General features: G+C 41.8%; 2 protein-coding genes across 2 annotated transcripts in view; one reads left to right on the top strand and one right to left on the bottom strand.

The window, feature by feature from the left end:
- Positions 1-13937, bottom strand: part of LOC119731543 (cilia- and flagella-associated protein 74-like) — a 42186-nt gene extending 28249 nt beyond the window's left edge. Inside the window, exons 1-9 of the mRNA XM_038204713.1 lie at positions 13630-13937; positions 9092-9387; positions 6128-6286; positions 4930-5133; positions 3951-4124; positions 3363-3473; positions 1440-1542; positions 1180-1337; positions 471-702 (exon numbers count right to left, since the gene is read on the bottom strand). Of these exons, the coding sequence (XP_038060641.1) occupies positions 471-702; positions 1180-1337; positions 1440-1542; positions 3363-3473; positions 3951-4124; positions 4930-5133; positions 6128-6286; positions 9092-9315 (1365 nt within the window). The 5' untranslated portion in view covers positions 9316-9387; positions 13630-13937. The remainder of the gene's footprint in view (positions 1-470; positions 703-1179; positions 1338-1439; positions 1543-3362; positions 3474-3950; positions 4125-4929; positions 5134-6127; positions 6287-9091; positions 9388-13629) is intronic.
- A 4678-nt stretch (positions 13938-18615) lies between these two features.
- On the top strand, positions 18616-23899 carry LOC119732364 (monocarboxylate transporter 12-like). The gene is made up of 4 exons (XM_038205822.1): positions 18616-18805; positions 20179-20322; positions 20477-21487; positions 21820-23899. Exons 1-4 carry the CDS (start codon positions 18616-18618, stop codon positions 21939-21941), a joined length of 1467 nt encoding a protein of 488 aa, XP_038061750.1. The 3' UTR covers positions 21942-23899.
- The last annotated feature ends 723 nt before the right edge of the window (positions 23900-24622 follow it).

Here is a 24622-nt window from a genome sequence, read left to right as displayed (position 1 = left end):
CCATGCGCCCGCATTGGATGTGTCATCCATTTCAATCGCTTCCTGCAGCGTATACAATTTGAACGGATAACACGGTGTGGATAAAGCAATGCGGGATACATAGATGTATGCATGTTGATTTTCGAACAACCGATTTTTACGCATCATGCAGTGTGCACTACGTTTAACGCATGACGGACACATAGATTTTCAGCCTTAAATCAGCTGAGAGTGCATCACATGGTATTGCATAGTTTTACTATTTCAACATGCATGGCCAAAAAGACTTTACAACTGCAGCCGCGTTCTGAAAAAGTGCTACACAGCTACACAGCACCCGGAGATCTATGTAGACATGCATATGGGTGTGTGCATTGCATGTACTGTTCTCATATTACACAAAGTTGGTACAAACATTTCCTAATAAGCATCCAGTACAAGTGTATGGAGCGCCTATTGTACAATATTAAAAACTCTTGAGTTTCACTCACTGGGACAGCAGCCTCCTCTACGTCAGCGCTGTACTCCATGGAAGAGGAGCCACTGTACTCTCTGATGATGCGAGCTTTGCGCTTGGGTCGGGTGACACGCTTGGCGCGGTCCCGCTTGGCATCGGGCCAGAGCTGAGGGTACATGGCCTGGCGTTTCTTCATCTGACGCTCCTCACGTAGCAGGTGGGACAGGAGTTCAGCCTGTCGCTCCTTCTGACTGGCCTCGTGTTGCCTGGTAGAGACGAGGACAAATAAGAAAAGAATATGAGGAAAAAGCTTCCTACTGATCACTCAAATCTGTTGAGTCATTGCATCGCTAGACATCCACTCTTACAGAAAACGTCAGAGCCAGACAACCTAACCCTCCAGGGTATTTTGACTAGAAACCCTGCTAAAACCAGCAACATGCAACACTTGTCAAAATGACAAGCCTGCTCAGTGTAGCAAGATCCATCAGGTCAAAGTCTCAAGGCCAAACTGCCTCAGAGTCTGTGGTCACCGCATGCAGCAGGATACAACTGTGGTATGTTCAATGGGACTAGCTCTCAAGTGGCCGTTTATGCACTGGTGTTGATGGCTTACTACAGCGAAGTCCAACAGACTTTTCCACCTGATGCACTGTGTTGCGTCTGGCAGGGTTAGGGTTAAAGAACTATAATTTCAGACATGCCGGTCCGTTTGTGAACCCATTGGGTATATGAAGCCTTACTGTTTTTCTTGCTCGAACTGTTGCAGTCTTTGTTTCCTGAGCATGACCTCCTCAGCGTTCTCTCCCGCTGCCTCTAGCCCGCCCCTCTCCTGGTCTATCATCTCCTGCTCCTGCTGGGCTAAGTATCGGCTCCTTGCTTGCAGAGCCCGCAGATTCTCCTATAAAAAAATTAAAATATCAAGCAATTTGGGTGTTTCAAGCATTCAGTAGTCAAAGGCTAATATCTGCAGCGTCTTAGCTTTCATTGATGGAGCACATACCCTGTTTGATGAGACATCACTTCTTAGGTTCAGCAACGTCTTGACCCGCTGGTCCACGTGGTTCCTTTGTCTCTCCTCCTCATCTGCCTCCTTCTGCCGCACCCTGTGAGGTCAACCGAGGTCAAAGGTTAATAAAGATCAGAGGTCAAGTAAGATCAGAGATCAACCAAGGTTAGGTAAATCATACACATGATTTGAATCGTACTGTCCGATTCAGTGATGTACAGTCAACTCCCGTTATAACGAGCTCGGTCATAACGATAACCCGGATGTAACGAGCACATTCTCCCAGTCCCGATCAATTTGTGTACATTACTATGGGGAAATATTTGGTTATTACGTGCACGGACATAACGAGACTTCGGCTATTACGACGATTTTGGCTGACCCAATGCGAGGAAAAGCATTGTTCTCAACCCATTTACAACGACATCTTTTCAAAACTACGGGCATTGCAGCTTGTCAACGACAGACCTTTTGTCCCGAAACGGGTATCATGCTCCCGTCTTCCAATTCAAGCAACACACTTAAGCTTCACCCATCAATGTACCTTTGTAAAGACTTCAACCCAACGTTATTTCATCTCGCCGATCTTTATAAATAAATTCAATGGGACTGTGATAATCGGCGCAGTGGACCGCTGGTCTAGTCGCTAATCCCCCGCTGCGGTTTCCCTTAGCGTGACCAGGTTTGAAGTTTGCTTACCACTGCGGTACCATGTTTCTATATTATTACAAACTAACAATAGGGGGCGCTCAGGAGTTAAGTGTTAACATTGTAAGGAATAGCCTTTAGTACTACCGCCCGGACATCGGGTGCGTAATTGCTCCCTATTGTTGGCTTGTGGCTATAAAAAAAAATACGAAGTAAAGAACACAGCATCACAAAACAAACGGCTCTTTTCAGAGCCACCACAACTTCCAAAAAGAGATAATTCAGTCTGTCTTCAAAAAATAAAGTTTAAAACATACCGTGGTTCCCACCCCCAAAAAAGAATCCGAAGAATAAAAAAATAAAAATCTTAAACAAATTAAGAACCCCTCCGGCCCCGCCGAAAAAACAATCCCAATGAAAACAGGTTTCCAAGATCTTCAAACGCCCCACCACATATACATTGTACAAATTTTAATCCAAAATTATTACTTTTGTTTATTTATTATTATTATCTTATAAGAATCCCTCCCGACAAACAATAATCACCAATTGCTGTGAAATTACACATGGAGACACTTAAACCCGGAAGTAATATTAGCGCCCTCTCTTGCCCGATTCCAGCAAATGCAAAACGAAAGCAAAATGTCACTTGGCACGAATGTGCGCTATAGTTAACCGAAATAATTACAATTTCAAAGAATCCCTTCAGAAACAATAATACCCAACTGTTCCAAAAAGTCAACAACCAAAAGGCATCTAAGGATCAGGAGTCATTAAAACCCGGAAGTAATGCATGTATTGGCGCCCTCTCTTGCTCGATTCCAGCAAATGCAAAATGAAAGCAAAATGTCACTCGGCACGATTTGTGCGAGTGACCTACTTGCCTGATTCTTCTCAGCGATGATGCCTTTTCCTCCGGATTCAGGTCCTCAAATATTGAACAATGTTCCCTCAAAGGTATTTTATTTATTTCATTTATTCATCACCATCAGTTAAATATTTAATATACATTATTAACAGACGTACATACCAACAAATGACCATCTTTTCATGTCTTCGGACGTGCGTTACACGATTAAAACACGCACGCACATGTACCGTACCTTGTGCACAACGAATGGGGAAAACTGCGCTCCGGTTTTAGCGAGGTTCCGGCTATAACGACAGTATTGTGAAAGTCCATCGGACCTCGTTATAACGGGAGCCGACTGTACTACACAATCACAGAATATGTTTTGACAGGAAAAGGGAGATGAGAGTCACACATACTTAGCCACTGTCTCCTTGAGATATTTGGCCGCGGCCTCCCGTGAACGTCTAGCAGCACTCATGGCCTGACGATGCTTACGATCTCGCTCACGTAATGCTGCCATGTGGTCTCTGTAAGTACACAAAACAAAACAACAAAAAAGAAAGAACAATAGTTATCCAAAAAAAATTAGCAAACAAAGGCATTTCTGTCACTTATGAACGGCATCTGAATTACCTTGTGATGCCATTGTGATTGGACTTCGATCCAGTACACCTATCTTGATTGGGGGAGTGTGGCCTAGTGGTCAGGGGTTTAAATCAAGCTGCTGGTCATATGTTATGTCCTTGGGCAAGCCACTTTACCCTTACTTACCCTCTCCACCCAGGAGTATACATGGGTACTGGCATTAGCTGGGGAGTAACCTGCGATGGACTGGCATCCCATCCAGGGGGAATAGACATATTCTCAGTCATTTCAAGCCAAAGAAACCGGAGATAAACGCTAGCGAAATGGGCCATATTAGTCGTGACAGACTGTACTTTTTTATACTTTACACCTACCATGACTACAGCGCAACTAACTAGAGTTGAGTGTTTCATTCCTACCTTTCTCTATTTCTACGCCTCCGATCTGCCTGCAACACCTTGATGTTCTCCTTCCTAGCTCGTTGTAGGACATTCTCTGTCCTTTCTTGCTCCAAGCGTTCCTCTTGCGTCTCCAAATCCTCTTCTGCCAAGATAAACTTGCCTTGTTCTAGCTCTGCTTTGGAAAGGTCTAGCCTACACAAGGGTTGAAAAAATAAAAGTGGATACTAACTAGTAAAGGCTCTGGATAATTTTGTGTCTACTCTTGCGGGTAGTGATTCCCTTAACCCTAATCTTGCTCAGTCCAACAGGAACCAACTATTTCACATATCCGTTGGATCCTGTTGGATCGACCAGTAAACACCTTGTATATATTCCTGTTGAAATCTGTTGGATTAAGCAGGCAACCGAAAACATTCAGAGTTGGACTCTGTTGGATCCAGCAGCAAACAGAAAAAAGGCACAGTTGGATTCTGTTGGAATGAGCAGGCTAGTCATTTTATACTTTCAGGTGTACCCAACAACTTGGCAGTTGGGTTGTGTGGGACTGTGTTGGGTTCAGCAAGAAACTCATGAGTAACTGTCAGACTCTGTTGGATTTAGCAGGGTAGTCCTGGGGAACTATGGGGTTAGTTAAGCTTGTGTTAGTAGCCGTGATCTCCAATGGACATGTGTCTGGAGAGGTAACTACATCGTGGTTACTGCGTTATCTAGAAAACACTGTGCAGTTGGATACCATTGCGCCTCTAAAATCTCCTGAGATCGGAACATTTTGTAAGAATCGTTTTGTTAATAATTAATCTAAATCAATGTCTGTTTCCATAAAACTCAATGTCTGTTTCCATAACTGCTTTCCAATAAGTGAATGGTTGACAGTCGCACTACGATCAATGAGAGGTTCTTGAAGGATTTCACTGACCGTGCTGTAATTGTGATGTGTCAAGAGGGAGGGGGGGGGGGGGGGGGGGGGAGGGTGGGGGTTGACTTAAAGATTTCTTACTCTGCTAGGTCCAGTCGTTCCTGGATCTGTTTCTCCAAGTCTCTCTCAGCCTCAAGCTCCTTATCCAACTTAACCAGCTTGCTTCGCAGCCGATGGACGTTGGCCATGTTGCCTTGTTCCTCACTTTGAGAGAGCTGCTCTTTGACATGTTCCCCCTCTAACTCAAGGGCTTCCAGCTTGGTGCGACACTTCTTGAGTTCCTCTCTGGTGAAATCAAGAAAAACAGTGCTCCAACAAAATGAGGAATAATGTTTGAAAAGCTCAAATGCCATATAAATGAGGTTGTTGTTTAACCTATTTGCACCTGTAATATACTATATGAATCATCGTCAATGAATCCATGAAATACAGTGTGGGGGCAGTTTGAAGTATTACAGGCATCGTGCGCAAGTACCCCCTCTACAGTTTTCAAAGAGAGAGAGGCACATGTACATGTAGGCAGTACTTTTGAACGCATGTCCTGCACTAGCACTGTACGCCATACACTCAAGTAAAGACACTACATTTCTGCGCTTTCAGATGAAAACGTGCTGCGTGTATTTCAACAATACGAGGATGAATCAGTACGTGACACTTCTGGGTAGCTGATTAAAAATAGGTTTAAAACAAAGTTTTAAAACAAAGATCTTTCCCTGTAGATTGATAGGGCTGTCTGGATTATACCGAATATTCGATGATCAACCGAATACTCTAATAGCTTTTACCGGTTCGAATATTCGAAAGCAGAAAACTATGCACATACATGACCGTTTTTTACTGTCAGATGTCACTACTTGTTGATGGCGACAGCAACTTTTTTGTCCACGGCGATTATTTTTTGTCATCTTTTAGCAGGTTAAAGCCCTTGAAAGTTATAAAATACTTACATACTGCAAAACATGCCGGCTGCCCATAATGACTGCATCGATCACATTTTACCTGGTGCACTTTGCGTGCAACATTTGGCGGGCGCAGCATGCAAGTGCAGCTGGCTTGGTAAACTTGATTGGTGAGATTCGAATATTCGGTCAAAGGCACTTTCGAATAATCAAATACTAAATTATGCAAAAAACGGTTAACTCTATACAATTACATTTAAATTTTGTTAAAATGGACTATCCTTGGCAAATTATGCCACTTTGAAGTTTGTGATGTAATAAAGGTGGAAATGGAGAAATGTCAAATAGTGTGGAGGACGTAATTAATTGGGTGAACTGACCTGGAGGTCTGCACAACATGTTCGCTCTCAAGCACCTGTCCGGCCAGGTTGTCTAGATGACGACGCAGGGCCAGCATCCGTAGCTTCTCATGACGACTGAACTTCTGTTTGGCTGAGGAGGGCCTGTCACTGCCTTGCTCGCTGAGACTCTCCTCCGGTCTGGCAAGGAGCAAACAAAGAAAAGCTGCGTTCACACTGGACTCTTAAGATGATGGTAATAATGAGTAAATCTTACCAGTGTTCAGATTTGGAAGTTTGACTCGGTCAAAGTTACAACAATCATATCCAAACTGCAAGCAATTTTGTCACATGAATAACCGGCACTCCATACATCAAATTGTGCATCACACTTCTGAGGCAGTTTTGTTATAACCATAGAGCTATATCAAATTACTAGAGCGCTAACTCGCCATTCTGCGCGCGGAGACGCTTTGAAGCCGTCCTGGGCGCAGACATTTTGAATTCATGTGCGTGTCTGTAGAACAGAGATGCCACAGGGTCTGCTTGAAAAAAACGGAACTGGGTCTGCTTGAAAAAAACCGGAACGGCTGCTTGAAAAAACCGGACTTTTTTGTGAGTGAAAAAGCCACTCCGTGTCCGACACAAAGTCCCCGTTGTCATCTTTATCTTGTAGCCAAGCCAAGTTCTGTTTATTTTTTAATTTTGCTTCTATGGCCTTTAAAGCTGTCGGTTCGTTCAATCACTTTGACTTTTTCCATATTCCTAATATTTATTCTGCCTACCCGAATTTCCAACGTAATATTCGACACGAAACATGCACGATTCCACAACACTGCTGTCGGTGTACATGATCCTTGCACTACGCGATGCGCTCAACGAAAACATGGTTGGTACCCGCATTTTTTGTATTCACATATATCACTGCGATCGGAAACCACCGATAGCTGAAATGATAGACTTGATTTCCAGGCTGAATGCTACCGGTACGTGTGCTTAGCACACAACACGCCCCCACACGCGGTGAAGCACGCGCGAGGCGCCGTTGTATACTGCGTGCAATTAAGTACGTTGGCCGCTTGTATCGCATGCAGGCCCGGCAACAACATACACAAAGACTGTTTTTAAGACTACTTCAACGAACAACGTTGTGCCATGCGTGCGCCTAAATGTACTAAATCGAGGTAAAAATCAACGCATTTCCACAGTTTTTCTTCTCTTTTTCTGGTTAATTTGATGGCCGGAAAAACCGGAATTTTGTGAGATTTTTTTTAAAAACCGGAATTCCGGTTAAAACCGGAAAAGTGGCATCTCTGGTAGAACATAATGAAATTAGATGGATTGAATTTTGAAAGTGTACTCTACATGCAACGCGCAACTAGAACTCACGCAAACAACTGAAGCGCGTCACTGACGGTTAAAAAAAAAGTGACGGCAAAAAGCATCTGCAGCGAATACGCGCACGCGTTGCGCTGTTTGCGTAGAGCAAAATGACACGCTCATTTGCTGATCGTGCGTTTTGGTTTTGGGCGTATTGGCTTCGATAGCGCACCGGTATGGAATACAAACGCAGATATGCAAATAGCCGTACAAAATGTCTAGGTCTCCATAGGTTTGTGCAAAAACATGGATGCGCCCAGCAGGCATTACTGTGTAAACGAAGTTAGCGCTCTAGTAATTTAATATAGCTCTATGGTTATAACATTACCTACACCATCAAAATGATCTGGAGTTGGAAACTGTATGGAAGGCAAAACAAACAAGTAGGTCATGTTGCTGAAAACCCAGATAACACAAAGTGTCTCCCATCCTAAGCTTTATAGCCCCCGACACATCGACCTGCGATTTGCTTGCTCAGTGCACAAAACTGAGAAATCGTGCGATTATCGTGGCACAAGCATCATCCGGGCACAGAATAATTGCAACCATGCTCATGTCACGCACAACATGCTACTACAATTCACAATAAAATTAGATGATCTACATGTAGATGCCTTCATGACGTCGTAACTTCACACAGGTCGACTGTGATTTGATTTGATTTGATTTGATTTATTCGCAATTTCCACATAATAATGATACAGATTAGTTATGAACTGTAAATTAAAATTAAACATAGAGAGTCCCCCATTCAGTGGAAAAAGCAGCGATAACGCAAAAAAGGGTTGAAAAAACTTATTTCTATTGCAGTCCCAAATTGATTCCTACCTAACGCGTTCCATTGCGTCGCAAAAGTGGAAATTTTTCTACTCTTGCAACTGTTGATTTTTTTTATCACAGACTGATGCCAATCATCTTAAAGGGAATATACAACATTTGCAAACATCGAAAAATAAAACTACAAAGTTTTTAAGAAATACCTTACTAGGATGTTGGTAAATGAGAGTCTAAAGCATCCTGTAAAATTATGGCACCTGGTGTGAAGTCATTTTCAAGAAAATGGTATTTTTGTATACATTTCCAACGGTGATCGGCCGACCACCGGTGGAAAAACCTAACTATATTTCAACTACTGCTCCAAATTTACCTTTTTCAGTCCAAATTTTGTTTGGTATTGGTTACATGTTCATGAACGGGTGCAGGCCAGCTAGACTGGTTCCCTTACCTTACAATTTTCTGGCAACTATAAATTGATCCATTTCATCTTTAGTGGAGTCAGGGAACCAGACTACTTAAACAATTTTGTTTTTCTTGGTTTTTCCAGCATTTTTGAACATAAAACTTCAAACATGTCAGTGTAACAATATTTGATATATACTAACCCCTCAAATACTCCATTTCTGAAAATTACAGCAAAAGCCAATGATGTACATTCCCTTTAATATATCTCAATTAAACTTTAGGTCGCAGAAAAACGGCGACTGATTTGTTCCGACAGTCATAGCTCAGACATAGCTTGATACTGAAAAGTCAGTCGCCGACTGTCGCAAGGTGGACCTTTCAGCAGCTTTATGCTGCCCCCTTTATGCTGACCCCAACTTCCACAAAGATCACATCTTGTCTTACCCAGTTAAGGAGGTGTCGTCACTCTGCGACCACATCTCGGGATCACTCTCATACTCTAACGGTCCTTCACTTGACTCCATCCACTGACGGGTCTCTGGTCCCCCACCCCTGGCCCCTGTCTCGAAGCCCCCTGGAGAGTGTAAATCATCTCCGTCAGGGCTGGGGCTGTCATCCAGCAGGTAGCTATCTCCATCCTGGTTGGGGACAGTCAGCTCCTGTGACATGGCTTCTGTTGTTGTTGATCTTGGTGTTGTTGTTTTGGTTGCTGGTTTTGATTCGTTATCTTGTTTTACAAACTAGACAAAAAAAATGAGTCCAAGAAAGAGGCATTTTAAGAAATAGTGGCATTCTAATACAGTTCTTTTTAGGAGTTACTGTGAGAGTAAAGTTCACGGAGGTTGCTTGTAATTAGGCTTGGACGGTATTTCGGTATTACCGGATAGTCAAGGTTTTTTTTAATAACCGACTAACACCGACTAATGATTCATGAATACCGAAACACCGGTGAACTCGGTATGGAATTTCAATACCGCGGTATTCTTCCTTAGTGTTCAGAATCTTCGCAAAAAGCCTTTCAAACAGAAAAACAAGCAACCTCTTTGACATGTTTGATTCCATTCTTTGTGGTTTCAGGCATCCAGTTTCATGTCTGCATTGTCAATTACCGTTGACAGATTGAACACAATTGTCAAGCTCGACTAGAAAACCTGATACTTCGGCAGCTGCAATACCACAAAGGCCTTTGAAGTTCTGCTAACGCCGCCGTGTTTGCGGTTTTCTTTGTGTGTAAAGTGTCTCCGCTGAAAGTTCAAACAATGTTTTACACATGGGAATGTTTTGACGGTCGTGACAAAAACTGGTCGTCTTAATTGTTTCTCCGTGGTTGTTTCAGAGAAATCTTACATCATCATGCGTATTTTTTGCCACAACATAGTTCCCAAGAATATCGGCAACAAGGAAAAAAACCGTGTCAATCTTGGTTATATGACCGCCAAAACTTGCAGGCTTCAGTCTAGTGCTGGGATGCCTGGATTCACATGCGATGCTGAGCCGTCTGATCCGGGGAAAATGAGAAACAAATATTTCAAGGAAAGCGCAATATCAAAGCCATGATGATGTCTTATCATGGGCCTTGGGAATAAATGTACAATCAATCAGTGTTGGCACCGACGCGCAAAAGGAAAACAAAATCTGGACTCGCCTGAATATACGAGGCAGCGAGTGTGAACCATCCGGGAAAATTAAGAAAAAAAAATATTCCAACGAATGATTTCTTAACGTGGGTAAAAACTTTTGTACGATCTGGAAGCGTACACTTAAGTGTTTACGTGCGTCATGTGCGTGGCCGTACATGCCAGTGCATGATACGCATACACGTGGTCCCACACTGGTTCCGCACAGAGAGAGTCGGAGCACGTGCTTTTCCCCACCCATTGCATTTATCGATCTAAAGCCGTGTCCGCACTCGCCTTTTTTTGGAAGGTTTTACCGAGACGATGGTGAGATGAAAAATGGTCAAACACCCTTTTAAAAGAATCTGATTGGCCATCTAAATCCACGCTCGAAACAATTTTTTTTTCATTCATGTTTAGTTATTCATCGGTACCGACGTTCAAAGGGAAGGGACTCGCCTGAATATGCCGCGTCCTCCAGATAAAAATCCAGAAAAGAAAATACTCCAAAAGAAAGCGTAATACAAGAACCATGATTTCTCACCGTGGGAAAACCCCCCGTGATGCCCGCACGATCACACGTAAAGCTACGCCCGTCCTGCTGGGCCCACAAGCACAATTGCACGTGCTTTTTCCCACGCACTGTGTAGATCAAGCTGATTGGCCATCTAAAACGGCGCTCGAAACATTTTCCATTCATGTTTTGGAATGATTGGTCCGTTCGTTATGAAGGTCGCGGCACCGACAACTTCATATTACAGCGTCCACAATTGCGCATGCGTAATATTGTGATGTTTACTATTATCAATCACGGACCGATCACGTGAGAAGGAGTACGATATTTTTTGTAGGAGTCCGATTTTCACATGACACCGGCGAAGCACGCAAGGAGTCGCTGGTGGCCGGCATAAATTGCATGAGCCTTTTGAGTCACTCACAATGGATACCAACTGAAAAGCATACGTTCGCTAGGATCTGGGGATCGTCGCGTGGTCGGCCTCTGGCATCGGTCGACGATCTGCATTATTTTTTAGTGGACCTTGTCAAGTCAATGACTTACAAATTCGAAAAATGCAATACCACAAAAAGTAAGCTTCCCGTGTTTAATAATCTGTTACAACTTACAATGATATGTTGTTTTTACAAACAAATGGACTGATAATGAAAGTTTGAAATCAAGACACTTTTAGTGTAGGAGATTTGCGGCGTGAAGCATTTGCGTGATTTATGCTGCGCCGGCGGCTTATCAACTCGGCATGTGGTGTCTGGTGGTTAGTTATTTTTCCTTCTGATAATGACGTAACTAATACCCCACTTAACATAAAACCGCGGTTTTAGTGAATACCGCGGTTTTTTTGTCACTGGATACCGCGGTATAGTAAATGCAATACCGTCCCAAGCCTACTTGTAATGGATTTTTTTTTTCTGAGTCGTAAGTCAAGCATCAAATAACTTTGGTCTTTCTTTTGTGTGACACTATGGCTTGGACCCTGCTATCGCCAGACCATGTCCCAATGTTAAAAAAGGCGATTAGTAGGGTCCAAGTTACTCGGACTACATGTACTACTGTACGTTATATTACTAGCCTGCTAGAGTTAGTAGGCTACTGTTGGTCTAGCGTTGGTGACTGTGTAGTGTAGGGCCCCTCTTTAGTTTTGATCAAATTAGAGACAAGGGTGTTTTTTATCATTCCAAAGTGACTTTTTCAACCTAAGGCCAAAAAAAAAAAGTCTCTGGTTTCTGGTATGTAGCTTGCCCAAAAAGTGGTGCGGCGACGCGGCTTTTTTTTTTTTTTTACCTGATTTTTTTGCTTCAAATGTCGGCTGATGACTGCAAATGGTGCCCGACTAAACTTAGTGCAAATATATAGCAGTCCAGAGAGGCCACATAAAGCTTATTCTCGACCATAACCCAATCTAAAAACACGTTAAAATTGTGCAGCAGCAGGATTCCAGTCAAACCAGTGAGTTTGGCGGTTTTGAGACATCATCTTTCACTGAAAAAAAAACTTTTTCATTTTGCCGACGCGCATGGCTACGGCGACGCGCGCGCATACCAGAAACCGGAGACTTTTTTGGGGGGGCCTAAAGCAGACATGTCTTAATTCCAATGACACCATTATTAGTAATATTGAACAGTTTCTTTACAGTTTTGGTACGAACTCCCTGTGTGAAGACTTACACGCACATGCATGCACAGCCCGCACGCGGCCGCATACGGCATGCGCTTGTAAGTCTTCACACGGGGAGTTCGTACTAAAAATGTTTTCAATGAAAGCGTGGATCCGTGGTTTATTTTCGGTAAACACGTCGCCTACGGACATATTTGCCGTTTCTAAACCCAGCGTATGCATAATTCTGGACACAAGGAATAGGCCTATGTAAAGATTTCCATATCTGGCCATCACTTGTCACCCTGTGCACAAACGCTATGCATGCTATGTTTTCTCAATCTCAGTAAGTAAAATAGGCCTAGGGCCTTCCCTGCTATAATTTAAAGTGCTAAACATGACTTTTTATTTTAGGACATAGGACCCTAGTATTATCACTTTCGGAGCAACTATAGAATGCAGGGCCACGCCGGAGCAAGGTTTTTTATTTTGCTTGGAGGCGTGGATCGAGGTCGGCAATGTGAGGATAGGAGTAATAGGTTGACAATATAATAATATGCAAACCTGCAAAAAGTGCTAAGTACAGCGAATGCACTTGTCTTGTAAGCTTTTCATGAAGGATCGGAAGGGAGGGCGCGCTTGTAAATGTGACGGGGCACTGGAGTCGCGGAGGCGCGGAGTCGCAGAGACACGTGCCGATAGAGGGCGGTATTTTTTTGAGAACGAAGCATCCATATGCATTTTAAATGGGCTCGCAAAAGAAGGGAGGAGGGCGACGGGGCACTGGAGTCGCGGAGACGCGGGCCACTGGAGTCGCGGAGTCGCGGAGTCGCAGAGAGCGCACCGATAGAGGGCGCAATTCTCGGAGATATCGACTGCGGCTCCACGCAGCCGTACAGAGGCGCGGATGTAGAGTAAAGTGGCCCTGCATTAGTTGTACCTCACTTTCTGATGGCTGATAGGTCACTGAAGGGAAAAATATCTGATGGCCAGATATGGGAATCTTTCCGAATCAATACCCTGGACGTCAGCTGGGCTATGGACTCCCTACTTAAGTTACACGCACGGGAACACGGCAGGGAATCAAATTCAAAACAAACACATCGTTTCAAATCAATGCAACCAAATAAATACCTCAATAGGCTAGTTCTTAAAGTCTGACACAGCTAGAGCTTAAATCAAACGATGCTTATCTTGCATGTTTTAACAAAAAAAGGAATATATTAATAAAATTCGCAAGTCTGTCTCAGATTTACCGTCAATTTTAGAAGAGTTCAGACGCGAATTTCCACTGCCTTGCACGGCGCCATCTTCGTCTAGGCAACAAGTTGATACGGACTGACATTGCCAACAGAGGGCGCACTTCTCGATCCTGGAGTACTGTAGTCGCCATTATATTTTTCAATTGTATTCCAAAAATACAGGTGTTTTTGAATATAAATTTTGTTTAGTAATCAGTCGTAATGTCATCAGAAAGTCTATTAAATTTCCAAAGGAAACATCAAACACTATGCGGACAGAGTGGTGTCGGACTCGGAGGGCATTTATCCGCGTCGCACACTGACTTTTGCCAACTAACATTTTATTTCAAAAGAGGGCGCGCTTCACAAATCATGGTCATTGGTCACTTAAACTTAATGGAACAAAAACAACATTCTCTTTGTGGACACGATAACTTCAGAAATACAGGTGTTTTTGAATAGAAAATTTGTTCAGTAATCGGTCGTAGTGTCATCAGGAAGAAAAGGGAATATTAAACACTAAATTTAATACTATTAAAGCAGTAGAGTGGTGCAAGCGCGAAAAATAAATCCCAATTCAGGGGCGGATCCAGGACTTTCCAAAGGGGGGGGGGGTTGCCTATTCGTGACTGTTTTACATTAAAACAAGTTGACACGTTATGGCAACCAGTCTCAAGCTCTCGAATACACGGCCAAGGAGTATACAGCTCGATGCTGCCATTTCAGCACAACGCAGCTAAAATCAGTCACAATAACCATCTCTGCCCTCACAGGTATCCATTTGCTCCTGGGTGGGGAGAAGCAATGAGTGACAAAGTGCCTTGCCCAAGGGCACACGCACCACTGAACCCCAGGCTGGACTCGAACCCACACCCTGCAAAATTACTCACAGACCAAGAATCCAATGCTCCAGACCACGCGGCCACGGCAAAGCTCCTATCAGTGGAAAACTATATCCAGTCGGCTCCCGTTTAATAGCATATACGAAATCCACGTGACCCGGTCAAAATATTCGTTGTATCAGACATGCGTTTTATCCGATTCTATGGTGTTCTAAAATGGACAGGCAAACGTCGTGTGCGTGAGTTTGCGTGAGTTTGAAACGTCATGTGCGTGAGCTAGCTTGAAGAGTCGTATGTGTAAGCTTTCAAACGGACTCGGCCGGATTTCTGGTCGCCTATTCAGCTAGCTACGGATTCAGTAAAAAAAAATCTTTAATACATGTGGCAAAAGGTGATTTAGTTTCCAGAAAAAAATTTCATTATTTTCCATAATGTAGGTTTCCCCGGCTATTTTAACACTTGTATCACACGAATTCCCTATATCGATACTTTAATTTCGTCCCCGATCATCGCCAAGCTCACTTCTCAATTTGAATTTCAAAAAGCCACCACTAGATTTCATTTAAGGTTCAGTGTAATTCAAATTGTAAGCATTCCTATTCGTCCAAAATCTTTGAAATTCGTCTCGTGAAGCAATCGGCGCTGAATTGACAAAGCAAATTCGTTTTTTTGTCATTCGTTTTCATGTTGTTGTAATTACGTTTCGTCCCGGGTGACTTAAATCGTAAATGATTAGAATATGCGCCCAATATTTAGACTTATTTGAAGAATTATGCGTACTAAAACAATGATAATTCGACATAATATTTCCTTATATGTATAAATAAAAGTAGTTAGCTGTATGTATGAATGGAACATTTAATGGGGGGCGTCATGTAGATCAATGATAATGTTTTTAGAAACTCAAAATCTCAGTGGGGGGGGGGGGGGGGCGACTGGGGGGCGACAAGGTTTCATGGTGGGGGGGGGGGGGGGCTGTCGCCCCCACACCCCCTTCCCCGTGGCTACGTCACTGGTTGGCACCCATTTATACGCCTGTGTAGAGAGAGGCAAGTGTGGATGAAGTCTGCCCTAGGACACAACATATGGCCAGCAGCTGAATTCGAACTCCTGACCCTCTGATCATGAGTCACAAACCCTAACCACACTACGGCACAAAAAAGGAGTTTGATCACTGCTTGCTCAATTGGAAGTTGGTTGCTGCATCGGCGAATAATATGGAAGACATAATCTAACTTTTGAAGCGCATTTCTGGTGCTGCACATGGCTACCCGAAAATAACAACGACAAACTTCAATTTGGAGATTGACGGAGCCTCTAAAGTCCTTGGAGTTAATGTAACATATGCCTGTCATCTAAAAATACACGTTTTATGGCTGTTTTGTCTTTGCACAGATGTAATAAAATTATATTCTGAATTATCGAAAGAACGGTTCGTGGCTAGACTGTACGAATAATTAATTTTCTGCATAAGTAACATAATATGCTTATTTTCTAAAAAAATAATAATGCATTTTGTGGCTTGTTTGTCTTTGCAGGGCATAATTACAGTTTGCTCTATTATTTTTTGGTCCCATTTTAATAGTTTATACAATTAGGCAGCTGCTGAACGGCGGAGGGGATTGCAACCGCCCCCTCTAAATCTGGTACTGTAGATGGAGGCTTGTTGGAATGAGAGGGTGAAATTATTGTCCATTTGTCTTTGATGAAAACAGTTGTTCTTCCTCGTTTCTACTCATAAATATTGATTTGTGATGACAATTTTTTTTTTAAAGCCAGCCATCCAGTAGGCCTACTCAAAAACAGAAACAGTGTCGGTATATAGACTTCAATTTGGAATTTGACGGAGCCTCCGAGTCACTGGAGTTTATGTAACATATGCTTATCATCTAAAAATGCATGGTTTTTATTATGGCTTTCTTGTTTTTGCAGGGCGTAATAAAAAGTTTGCTCTGAGCCAACGAAAGAATGGTTCGTGGCCACATTGTACGAACTGTTGAAACTTCTCCTTTTAGGTATGAGAGCAAAACTGGTGAAGTACCATTGCAATCAGTTATGGCGAAAAAAAAGGAGAAGTGTATGAAATAAAATAATTCTTGTTATTTCGCCCTGGGGTTGTGGTGCGTGTGCCCTTGGGCAAAGCACTTAATTTGTCACTCATTGCTACTTCACACCCCTGAGGTACAAATGGACACATGTGAGGGCAGAGATTGTTATTGATTTTAGCTGCCTTGCGCCGAAGTGGCTGCATCGAGCTGTATACTCCCCAGGGACAAGGGTGGATCCAGAACACAATTTTAGGGGGGGGGGGGGCACAAACAAATTTGATCCCCCAAAAAGTGGGTCCCAAAAAATACGGCGTGGGATTCTAAACGCTCTGTGGTGCGATCCGAGGCAGTTTATGACCACTTTAATCAAATCTTTTTGAGGAAAAGATGGTGGTGTACGCAGTGCCTGACTTTATTGCGACTTCACATAAAAAAGGGTTCTTTTTTTGGAGGGGGGATGGCCCCCGTTGCCCCCCCCCCGATCCGCCCTTGCCCAGGGAGCTGATATTGTATTTAGAATGTCTCATTTGCCCAATGATCAGGGGTAATAATAATGTAAAGCGCTTTGATCTTAATTAAAAGTGCTATATAAGTACCCATTATTATTTTTCATTAAAAACACATGTACTGGGTTCAAAAATACATGTAGTGGTGAAAGTTTGCCAATTTATTCTCGCAATAAAAATTTAACCCTGTAATCCATCATGTTTTTGTACGAGTTCATCGGCGCCCTAAGACAGTCCCTGCATGAAAGAGGTTTCTTCCTGCTCCTTTTCTTTAAGAATTTTAAACATTGCGTATCGTATATGATGAAATAAAATTGTGAGTTTTTGACAACGTGTGCGTTACACTTTGTTTTTAAATCGGCAGTGACGTGCGCAGCCGAAAAGAACGCAGCACAATACAATGTGCATTGAAAATGTGTTTACTAGGCTAATTAGACACTAATTATTGTTGGGCTGAAGCCAAAATTGAGTGAACCCAGTAGCATTATCTCGTAGATTATGAAATAAAATTGTGAGTTTTGGACAACATGTGCGGTACACTTTGTTTTAAGTAGGCAGTGATATTCGCAGTTAACAGGAATGCATTTTAATAGCTCAGTAAAAATCGGGTCAGTTTAACAGGCTAATCAGGCACTAATTAGTATTCGGCTGTGGCCAATACCAAAGTTAAGTGTGCCCAGTAACATGATGTCGTAGATTATGAAATGAAATTGAGTTTTGACAACATGTGCGGTACACTCTGTTTCAAATGATGCATTTACTTTCCAACATCTACGTAAAAGCGTTGAAAAATAACATGAAATGTGCTGATTCCCATTATGCAGCTAATTTAATAATAATAATTGCATCATAATTTCAACTTATGAAACAGTTGCTTATGTTGCGCATTTTAATATAGCGTGAAAACATATTGTTATTTGTCGTTTATTATGGAAAATTCGTTGAATTAATGAAGTTATCTTTCTGGAAAATAGATCACCTTTTGCCGCATGTATTAGGCCTACAGATTTGTTTGACTTATGGTGATTGCGCGGCTGAATCCACGACTAGCTAAATAGGCGACCAAACATCCGGCTGAGTCCGTTTCAAGCTCACTCGCACGACGTTTCAAACTCACACACACACGACGACGTTTAAAACGCACACACGCGACGGAAGCGCACACGCACGACGTTTCGTGCTCACTCACACAACGTTTTAAGCTCACACACACGACGTGGAAGCACGTTTGTTTATGGTGTAAATCGAGGATTTGCTATTGTTCCTCTTCCCTTTTCCTTTGTTTATACTTTTTGCAACAACTCTCAATGGTTTTGTACACGTTTTCTAATCAAGGTCGTCCTCGATTTGGTTCCTTCACATTCTCAAAGAATTTTTCGTCGTTGTGTCGATGCAGTATTTTCGTCCAATTAAAATAGGCAATTACATATGCAAATGTATATGGGCTACGTGTTCTAACCAGTATTACCATAAAAAGTGCGGGCGACGATAGCAAAGGTATTCAATTTAGTGTAATGAGAAGTACCGTTTTATTGCACACTTCAAATTGCCCTCTTGTATACGCGAATCTATTCCAAACTGACACCGAGGATTTGCGCGACCGACATGGGGACCTACTATCGAATCAGCCCCGGGATTCTTGCAACTATTGCCGGATTTTTGCAGTTCTTTGTGACGACGATCATCGTGAAATCTCTGGGCATTCTTTTGGTGTCGATGGGCGGGGAACTACGGACTGACACGTGGGAGCTAGGCTCAATCTTTGCACTGATCGAGTGCGTCAGCGATGTGTTGGGTAGGTCTAAAGTCTGTCTGCGTGCGTCTTTCTAAACGGAGCCAAAACCAGTCCAAAAACCCAAACGTTTTGAGCGTTCTAAAGTTTGACTTGCGCCCAATGATAAGGTTCTTATGAATTCGATAACTCCCTCTCATGCAGAGCAGTTTTCCATTTAAGAAAGAGCTTATCAGCAGCATGAATCTTTTTGACAAAAAATGCCTCTTAACAGCATGTAAAAAAGTGATTACGTTCTTTTGCGTATATGGCCAATGATTTAAAAATTTAAGTTTAAAAAATGCGTTTGCATTTTCAGTCTTTTTCTCCAAGTTTCCGATATCTTTAGAGCTCCAACCTTTGCCGGCGCGGTTAGTACATTAGCATTTCCATGTATTCCTTTTTTGGGAGGGGGGATTTTTTTTTAAATTGACTGCAAATAATCTGTATATCTTTTAGTCATAGCGGCTCTTTTGAATTTAACACAAATGTTATAAAACTATGTAAGTATCGGTGGTCAATTGGGTCAAGTGCCCGCGCTAACGCATTATCTCTTTCCTCGTTGGGGCTTAAAAAGTCTGGTAAAACAATGCACATCCCCTGTTGACAATGTGGACCTTCCGTTTCATCACATCGTCCACACTCATGTTGCATTTAGACAGTTCATCTCAATGCTAAGTGTCAGCACATTTTTGAAAAAAAAAGACGGTTTTACTTTTTTTTTAGTTCCCTGCTGCATGCTCAGAACGTTTTTTTATATCCACAAAAGCAGGGGTAAAAGTACATATTGCAAACTCATACACCCCCACATTGTCCACTGGCAGTGTTTAAGCTAATAATTTTAAAAGGACATTTCTTTAGGATGACCTTAGTGTCTTCTTTTGTTTAATTATTTGTTTTAATGTATTGTTTAATTTTATTTGTTTTGTTGCCGCTGGTATTGGAATTGAAGGTCATATGGTCACAGTTATTAAGTTTTAATACAACATGTACCTGGTATTTGCCGCTTGCCGTTGTCCGCTAGCCTTTTGACTGTGTTATACCATACTGTATATTTGTGTGTTTTTCAATGCTGAATAAATAATAATAATAATTTTAATATAGCTGAAAATACACCATTAGGAAGACATTCCCATAGACTTAGGCATTTTTTCCCCTGACTTTCCTGACCCCTTACCTCACTTTCACCTTATCGTACCCACACAAATCGTGGTATTTGTTTTTTACTAATTGGACCACGAGCAATCGATCTAGCCTATTTGCGACACTAAAATTGTGCCTCTAAATATGAGCTGAATTCCACATGTCTCCCAAATGGTATAATTTACGATACTTCAACCAAAGTTTACAGTGCATTCAGTTACTACTCTGAATAATACAATTATCCCGCTCTGTAGCACCAATTGCAGGTCCAATTGGTACGTTCATCGGGCATCGGCCGGCCGTCATGTTGGGCGGTGCGCTAGTCAGCGTGGGTCTGGTAGCCGCGTCGCAATCAACCAACGTCCTACACATCGCGCTCTTGCTGAACCTACCTTTAGGTAGGCCTACAAGTTACATGTACATGTTTTATGCTTTCTGTTATGTTGTACATTTGATCTAAATTTTACGACGGATACGAAATATTGGCTATCACTCTAATTTGTTTGCGTACAAACGGTTGACACATACACACGGAGTGCTTGTAAATTATAGCATCGTGCTTTGACGAAATATTCCAACTTACGATAAAACATCATGTAACATGGTTGAAGTATCTTGATTTGATTTTCAATTTTTTCCCCATCGAAACTGTAAAATATCCCAGTGATATTTTGGACCTGTTTATCGGGTATTTGTTATCTTTCCCAACAGCCACCGGCTACTGTCTCACTAACGTGCTTACGCGAACCGCACTTGGTGAATATTACGACCGTCGGAGTTTTGCACTGGCGTCTGGTATCACCAAAACTGGAGTTTCCGTCAGTCTGGTCTGTGTGCCGCCTCTCGTTCAGGTGTTTAACGACACTTACGGATGGAGGGGCACCATGCTCCTAGTTGGTGGGATTTGCGCTCATCTTGTTGTGTGCGGCGCCCTCCTCATGCCCTTGACTGCCAAGAAAACAAATACGGGTACTTCCAAGGGTGAGTACGAACCTCTTCCTGATAGCGGCTGTTCGAACCTGCCAAGCAGTTTCCCCCCGAGCAATTGTGGAGTTGCTGAGTCGCTGAGAGATCTTCTTCTGAGAGCGGGCACCTCTCTTAATCTTCCCCTTCTGAAGAGCTGCAAGTTTTGGGTTGTCACTATCATTTTCGTGTCCACTCGAATCACCAAGTCAGCGTGGATCATCTATTTCGTCCCCCACGCTGTCGCTAAGGGGTTTTCCCAGAATGCAGCCGCTGTCATGGTAACCCTGGCCGGGGTCGGCCATCTTGTGGGCACTGTCGTCGTCAGTGTGGTCCTGTTCAAGGAGAAGGTAGCGAGTACCAGCGCGATGCTGGTTTCCTCACTCCTCCTAGCCGTGCCGTTCTTCCTGGATCCCTGGCTGAACTCGGGGTGGTCGTTGTCGCTCGGCGGCCTGTTCGTTATGTCAGCTGTAGGATCGGTGTATGCACTGTCTGACATCATGGTCAAGGAATACTTCGGTTATGAGAAGATGGCGAGTGCTTACGGATGGATGGGATTCTTTTCTGGTATATTTCGAGTATCATCTGGATTTATTCCAGGTACATTATCTTTGTTTGTTTTAATAAAACACAAGAAACATACAGTTTTAAAAGACAATCACAAGGCATGTCCTATCGGGACATTGAAGGAGTTGACAATGATAAAATATTTTTGGGCTTCATTTAATTGAATAATAGTTTAGTCGACTTGAGACTTAGAAGTCTTCTGTTTGACTTGTGGGTGACTTGAAGTACTACGTCAAGACTTAGTGTTCGTGGAGGAGGCAAAAGAGTGATTTTCTGACAATTTTGCCAGGAGCAGGTTGACCCCGAATTGATAAATTGTTGATGACATGTACTTCAATCTCGTCGTTTCCATCATTTTTTTTCAGGCTGGATTTACGACCACAGTGGAAGCTACGACCTAGCTTTCATCATCCTGGGAACCATCCAGATTACTTCGCTGGTCCCCCTGCTAATCAATACACTAACAGTCGGCGATGCGTTGAAGTGATTGGAGGCCAGCTGTCACGTGGTGTCGACCAGCGGATTAGCACAAGTTCGACTCAGGACAGTTGGTCAACTCGTAGTTGATTCGAGACGATAATCACGCATGCGCACTCATAATAGCGTGCGAACGTCTCTGCTCATACGATGATCAAAACTATTGTTACTTCTTCAGTGGTTCTCTGCTGTACATTATGAAGCCCGCGGCTGTTGTTACCAGCGATGCGACCGACCTCCGTAGGCTTGTCCTAAACAGTTGAATACCTCATTAGCATAAACAGGACTATTAGCATAACCATGAAGGGCCATTAGCAAAAACATGAAGGACTCATTAGCGTAAATATTGATATTAGCATAAACATGAATGACCATTAGTATAAACATTGCTATTGGCAAAAACATTTAGAATCATTAGCATAATTCATATATAATAAGGTACAATGTTCGATTTGAAAAGAACCAATTATATTTTCTAATAGAGAAATTGGCTTCTTTTAAAGTATTAGCCACAGCACAAAAATTGAATAGGTAAGATTTCAAAAGAATTCTGACCTACATGAAAAAAATAAACCTAAATGGAAGTCCAAGAATTAATATTACCGAATCCAAACGACCAATAATAACAAAACACGGAAAGAATCCATAAAACAAACAACACATTTATAATGCTATTTGGAATGCATAATTATCGAATTAACAAACGCTATGACTAAATGTATACAACGTTTGTTTAATTTTATTTTCAATCGCAATGCACGTCTTCTTCATTTTAGTGGAGATATACCACACAAGGTATAAGTTGGGAAAATACCCTCAAATGGACGCCATCAGTTACCTTTAAAATGTTTTGATCATGGTTTAAATAATTAAAAGTATTTAGTTTTTCCAACATTTGATGTAACATTAAGTATCTGTTCTTATTTGTAAACAGTATGCAGTGTGTCCCAGAAAAAAAAAAGCGGGCCTGGACAAATCAGCGGTCATATCTAAATACATATTCATATGAGACAAAATTATGTTGACTGAATTGCAATAAAAACTCTTAAAGCCGTGACTAGACACGTAAGAACTCCACAAAATCGAAATTTACACTCGTTGCGGCAATAGCTTGTGCTGGTAAATTAGTGGAGAGAGGGAGACCACGAACCTTTACCACATACACAAACACATTTCACATGCAAACCAGAAGAGACTATGTCTTTATGTCATAACACGTTTACATGTAAAATAAGTTACTATATTGAATTTGTTCAGTTTGGTGTTTGTTGGTGTTTTTCATCAAAAGTAACATGACGAAAACTTAGGAAATAATATTATTATCTGTTGATGTCAAGAAGTTTGTATAATTTGTCTGGTTTATCCATCCAAAAATAGATGCAACATGATGTTCTTATTTCTTCTGGTTCTTTTTCTTTCTATCACATTTGCAAGTCACCGTAAGGCCATACAATTTTGTTTTATGGATGAACATCAAGTGCATTAGCATCAATGATTCATTTGCATTATTTGAGTTATAAGCATTTGAAAAAGTATAAGCGTCGCAATTTGGAACATATAAACTTCTTGTAAGGTTAACATTTGCCATTTGTTTTACAATTTTGCCCGGAAAATGAATTTGGTTGAAATTTACGGGGAAAAGGGCTACATGCAGTGCAACAGAAGAACACATACCAATTCGATCTTTGGACAGATATGCTATTAAAAGAAATATTGCGTCGAAAATTTGGGGGAAATCATTCAAAATATGATTATTTTGCAATAATTAGGTGATTTTTGGCCAAATCTCGGAAATTTTGGGGTTTTGAATATGGATTGATGTTGAATTTGCGATATCTGCGTTGTTAGGAGATAAGTAAATTTTTGATCAAATGTTGCTTGAAAAGTACATGTATACATTTCTTGCAATCTTTTTTTAATGAATAAGATGAAATTGCTTGAAACTTGCAGGGAAGATGCATACAGGCCCTAAATCATTCTCTTACTCCGTCCTTGTACAGATTAGCTTTTTAAAGGGGGGAAAAATTCGTCGAAATTTTGTGAAAAAAATCAGCCGAAAAAACATTTAAAAACAAAAGTACATATGTGACTTTTAGCTCGATTGTTCAAAATTTCGGGCGTTTGAATATTGATTGTTATTAATCTTGCCTCCAAAGGAATAAATACGTTGTTCGGCGAAAAGCTAATTTGTTGACCAATTTTCGATTTTTTTTTTGCTGGTTTCAATTGTGGCCGAAAAATGAAATTGCTTAACACTAGCAGGGAAGATGCCTAAGGGTTTCTAGAACACATGCCAATGCGATTTCTGAACGGAAGTGCTTTTCAAGGAAGAGTTGCGTGGACAATTTTGGGTAAAATCAGTCAAAGTGCTTGTTTTTTCTCCAATAAAATTCCATGCTTTTTTTTCAAAAAATCGTCCAAATTGTGGGTGTTTGAATATCAATTGATGCTCCTCTTACCTCCGAATGAATTTCTGCGATGTTACGAGAAAAGTCGATTTTTTCCCCTCCAAATTTGACTAAAAATGTATTACGTTAACCATTGTATTTGGTTTTCCAATTGCGTAATTAAATGAAATTGCTTAAAACTTGTAGAAAAAAAAGCATGAGTAGCCTTTTAGCATATAGACCAATTCGGTCTATATGGACAGATGATATTATTCTGATAATAATTAACAGAATGATATAAGCA

Source organism: Patiria miniata, unplaced genomic scaffold, assembly GCF_015706575.1.
Source record: "Patiria miniata isolate m_02_andy unplaced genomic scaffold, ASM1570657v1 HiC_scaffold_24, whole genome shotgun sequence".
NCBI classification, from domain to species: domain Eukaryota; kingdom Metazoa; phylum Echinodermata; class Asteroidea; order Valvatida; family Asterinidae; genus Patiria; species Patiria miniata.
This window is presented reverse-complemented; position numbering and strand designations above follow the sequence as displayed.